Here is a 4,906-nt window from a genome sequence, read left to right as displayed (position 1 = left end):
CTTTACCTTTCTCTACCAAATTAAACCACAGACGGTTCACTCAGGGGTCTGGCGAACAAGTCTTACGGGGAGCGGCTGAGGGAGCTGGGGTTGTTCAGCCTGGAGAAGAGGAGGCTCAGGGGCGACCTTATCGCTCTCTATAGGTACCTTAAAGGAGGCTGTAGCGAGGTAGGGGTTGGTCTATTCTCCCATGTGTCTGGTGATAGGAAGGGGGAATGGGCTAAAGTTGCACCAGGGGAGGTTTAGGTTGGATATTATAGAATCATAGAATCATAGAATATCCTGAGTTGGAAGGGACCCTTAAGGATCACCAAGTCCAGCTTCTGGCACCACACAGGTCTGCCCAAAAGTTTAGACCATGTGACTAAGTGCACAGTCCAATCTCTTCTTAAATTCAGACAGGCTTGGTGCAGTGACTACTTCACTGGGGAGCCTGTTCCAGTGGGCGACCACCCTTTCGGTGAAGAACCTCTTCCTTTTGTCCAGCCTAAACTTCCCCTGCCTCAGCTTGACACCATTCCCGCAGGTCCTGTCACTGGTGATAATGGAGAATAGGTCACCTGCCTCTCCACTCCCCCTCGTGAGGAAGTTGTAGACTGCGATGAGGTCTCCCCTCAGCCTCCTCTTCTCCAGGCTGAATAGGCCCAGTGACCTCAGCTGCTCCTCATATGTCTTCCCCTCTAGGCTCTTCACCATCTTCGTCACCCTCCTCTGGACACTCTCCAACAGTTTAATGTCCTTCTTGTACTGTGGTGCCCAGAACTGCACACAGTACTCGAGGTGAGGCCGCACCAGCGCAGAGTAGAGCAGGACAATCACCTCCCTCGACCGACTAGCAATGCCGTGTTTGATGCACCCCAGGATACGGCTGGCCCTCCTGGCTGCCAGGGCACACTGCTGGCTCATTCAACTTGCTGTCAACCACAACCACCAGATCCCTCTCTGCGGGGCTGCTCCCCAGCGTCTCATCGCTCAGTCTGTACGTATAGCCAGGGTTGCCCCATCCCAGGTGTAGGACCCAGCACTTGCCCTTGTTAAACTTCATGTGGTTGGTGATTGCTCAGCTCTCCAATCTGTCCAGGGAGAGATATTAGGAAGAACTTCTTTACCGAAAAGTTTGTTAGGCATTGGAATGGACTGCCCAGGGAAGTGGTTGAGTCACCATCCCTGGAGGTCTTTAAAAGACGTTTAGATGTTGTTCTTAGTGATATGGTTTAGTGAAGGACTTGTTAGTGTTACGTAAGAGGTTGGACTAGGTGATCTTGGAGGTCGCTTCCAACCTAGATGATTCTGTGATCCTGTGATTCTGTGATTCATTAGTTGAGGAACCGCTGCCAACCCAGACTCGCAAACTGTCCTTGGATATCAACTGACATATCCTGACAGTTCTGTACTCCACTCCAGAATGTTATTTGCCATCAACCCCAGCACCACTATGACAGTCCCATGCAGATATGTCAAAGGCCAGTTACTGTTTGCTGGGCTATGTGCAACCAAGAAGGGAGCTCCCAGTCCAGTCCTTGGTCCCACACTGGTCACTCTGGGACTCTGATTAATGGTGAAGCCCAGAAAAGCAAGAGACCTGTCAATGGAGCAGCCCCTTGGGTGTATTCCTGACACCAGGTTTGTGAAGAGGTGTGCAGAAATGTGACAGAGAGGTCTCTGTAGAGACAACAGGACTATCACTGAGGCCCTGCTGCTGGCCATGGCCATCGCTCCAGGAAGCAGCAGCCCCGACCCGAAGGCAGCAGAGAGGCAGAGCCCAGCGGGCAGTGAGGGGCAGCCCCGAGGGCCAGCGGGGCCGCTCCTCCCTGTGGCAGCTGGGCTCTGGGCCCTGAGCCCCTTCTGCATGCTGGGGCTGCTCCCCCAGCTGCACAGGAGATGGGAAGAGAGGGGACCTGAGACCACTGAATTTCTCATGGCTTCTTTATTGTCTTTATGTACACAAGATGCCCAGTTCTATAGATACATGAGAGGACTGGATCAACTTAAATAGAATAATCAAAGATGAGAGCATAAGAATAAAAATATTTAAATAAAAATAATATCATAACACTTGTGAGAAAACCATACTGAACACAAAGAACAACAAAATATTGTCATAATACTTTCTGAGTGTCCTTGTTGTCCTCTTAAGATAATTGGTCCCTTATCAGTGTTGGAGAAGCATGTATCAAAAAAGTTTCCTCAGGGCATCCTTGAGCTCCTGGTTCCTCACACTGTAGATAAGGGGGTTCACTGCTGGAGGCACCACCGAGTACAGAAATGACAACACCAGATCCAGGGATGGGAATGATTTGGAAGGGAGTTTCAGGTAGACAAACATAATGGCACTGACAAACAGGGAGACCACGGCCAGGTGAGGGAGGCACGTGGAAAAGGCTTTGTGCCGGCCCTGCTCAGAGGGCATCCTCAGCACAGCCCTGAAGATCTGCACATAGGACAGCACAATGAAAACAAAACAGCCAAAGGCTAATGCGCCAATAACCACAAGAGGTCCAAATTCCCTGAGATAAGAAATGGAGCAGGAGAGCTTGAGGATCTGGGGGATTTCACAGAAGAACTGGTCCACAGCATTGCCTTGGCAGAGGGGCAGGGAAAATGTAGTGGCCGTGTGCAGGACAGCATGGAGAAAGCCACTGCCCCAGGCAGCTGCTGCCATCTGGGCACAAGCTCTGCTGCCCACGAGGCTCCCGTAGTGCAGGGGCTTGCAGATGGCAACGTAGCGGTCGTAGGCCATGACGGTGAGAAGGGAAAACTCTGCTCCAGCAGAGACAGTGAACAGAAAGACTTGAGCTGCACATCCCTGATAGGAGATGGCCCTGGTGTCCCAGAGGGAATTGGCCATGGCTTTGGGGAGGGTGGTGGAGATGCAGCCCAGGTCGAGGAGGGCGAGGTTGAGGAGGAAGAAGTACATGGGGGTGTGGAGGCGGTGGTCGCAGGCTACGGCGGTGAGGATGAGGCCGTTGCCCAGGAGGGCAGCCAGGTAGATGCCCAGGAAGAGCCCAAAGTGCAGGAGCTGCAGCTCCCGCGTGTCTGCGAATGCCAGCAGGAGGAACTCGCTCGCAGAGCTGCTGTTGGGCATTTCCTGTCTTTGGTCATGGACACAGCCAAATGAGAAAAAAAAAAAAAAAAAAGAAAAAAAAAGAGAGACAGTGTTATGAGTAAAGTCTGTGAGCAAGATTCAGCTAATTCCCAAATGAAGCCTTACATTCCCTGTTTCCAAGAGGACCTCTGTCTCTCTCCCTGTCTGGAGCCCTGCTCTGTGCTTGCTGAGTGTCCTGTACACTGCAGCTGCCTCTGCCCAGCTGCTCCCAATGAGCCTGCTCTGCTCCATTGGAGGTCCCAAGAGGGCAGGTTCCTGGGAAGGGGCTCCCTTGGTCGAGTGAGGGGTGTTTGGCTGTGTGACTCCGTGTGCGTCTTCCCTGTTCAATACCTAGGAGACAAAAGCAGCAGGTGGATCGTGCGTGTCTGGCTGGAGAGAGCAGGGAGCATCTCCTCCTGCCTCACCCTCCGTGCACAGCACTCCCTGTCAGAATCAGGCACCAGCAGCTGCCACGCTGGGCAAGGGAGAGAAGCAGGCATGGGCAGGCAGGGCGGACCCAACGCGGTGCCGAGGCTGCGGTGTCGGTGAGGTAGAGCCTGTCCTCACACCCCTGTGCCATCTGCCCGGCACAGCCAGCAGAGGGAAAAGAGCTCTGGAGTGCAAGAAGCATTGGGAATGTGCTCCTTGTCGTATGGTAGGAATTTGGGGGTAAGACCTCTGTGGAGCCAGGAGCTGGACTCGATGATACTTGTGGGTCCCTTACAACTCGGGATATCCTATGATTCTGTGATTCTGTGCCTGCTTCCGTGGAGGAAGGTGGAGGGGGCCTGCAGCAAATGTGTCTACTTCCACAGAGATTTAGGGTTCAGACACCCCATATTCTCAGCCCCCCAGATTATACATGCCATGACAGAAGCTGTGAGGGGAAGAGGAGACCAGGGGCTGCTGCAAGGAAGGTGCCTGCACTGCAGGGGATGGCAGGGAGGGAGCAGCTCCCTCCCACCGCCTGCCCATGTCCCTGCTGCCTGCAGCTGTCCCTGCCACCAGCTCTTTCTCTGTCCCCACGTCTCCTCCCGTCCATGCTCACAGACCCCATCCCACCCGCTGTGTGCCCACCTCTGACCTGCAGACACCTCCTGGGGATGGGGACAGCTCTGGGGACATCTCCCTGTCTGCAGGTCCTAAAGGCCAGCTCAGAAAAGCCCTGGTGCAGTCTGTAAGCAGGGAGAAGGGAAGGGATATTCTCAGGTTCCCCACTAACATGTTTAGGTCTCGGTTAAAAGACGTAGGAAACTCCATCATCTGTGTAATCCCTACAACTCTGTTAACAGAGCGCCTGCCCAAGAATTAGAGCAGGAAAATGCAGGCATGGACTGCAGACAGTGCCTTCTCTTTGCAGGCAGCCCCTGCCCTCCCCTTCCTCTGCCCAAGGTTGCCCTGCAGCACCTTCTCCTCCGTATCACACAAGCCACGAGAGACATCCTGGCAGCTCCTGGCCAGGCAGAGACGTCCCGGACATCCTGGCAGCCCCTTCCAGGAACCTCCCCTGCACTGTCCAGCAGCCAGAGACTTACCGTGTGCAGGGCTGTGAAGGTTTCTCCTGCACTGAGCTCTCCTCTGCCCGCACCCTGCAGGCTGCCTGAAATCCCTTTCTGCCTCGGTGCCTGCGGTCAGAGCCGCCAGCCCTGCTGCGCTGTGCACAGGAGCTGCTTCTGGGCACAGCTGTCTCTCTGCACCACGGCCCTCTTGCCACGAGCTCTCTCTGCCCCAGGAGCCCGGCCCAGCTCAGCACCACACGCCCAGCCCAAGGCATTGGAATCCCCCCTCGGGGGGCTTTGGGGAGGAGCCCACGAACCTCAG

The 4,906-nt window shown here is 54.7% G+C and overlaps 1 protein-coding gene across 1 annotated transcript; it reads right to left on the bottom strand.

The window, feature by feature from the left end:
• Window positions 1-411: 411 nt before the first annotated feature.
• On the bottom strand, window positions 412-3,708 carry LOC310890861 (olfactory receptor 14J1-like). Its single transcript, XM_083853174.1, has one exon. The coding sequence runs from the start codon at window positions 3,083-3,085 to the stop codon at window positions 2,174-2,176; it is 912 nt and encodes a 303-aa protein (XP_083709300.1). The 5' UTR covers window positions 3,086-3,708; the 3' UTR covers window positions 412-2,173.
• Between the last annotated feature and the right edge of the window lie 1,198 nt (window positions 3,709-4,906).

This window comes from Anser anser (genome assembly GCF_964211835.1).
Source record: "Anser anser genome assembly, contig: HAP1_SCAFFOLD_214, whole genome shotgun sequence".
Taxonomy (NCBI): domain Eukaryota; kingdom Metazoa; phylum Chordata; class Aves; order Anseriformes; family Anatidae; genus Anser; species Anser anser.
This window is presented reverse-complemented; position numbering and strand designations above follow the sequence as displayed.

Coding starts and splice junctions, on each gene's coding strand:
- LOC310890861 (XM_083853174.1), bottom strand. CDS start 3,085: ATGCCCAACAGCAGCTCTGCGAGCGAGTTCCTCCTGCTGGCATTCGCA.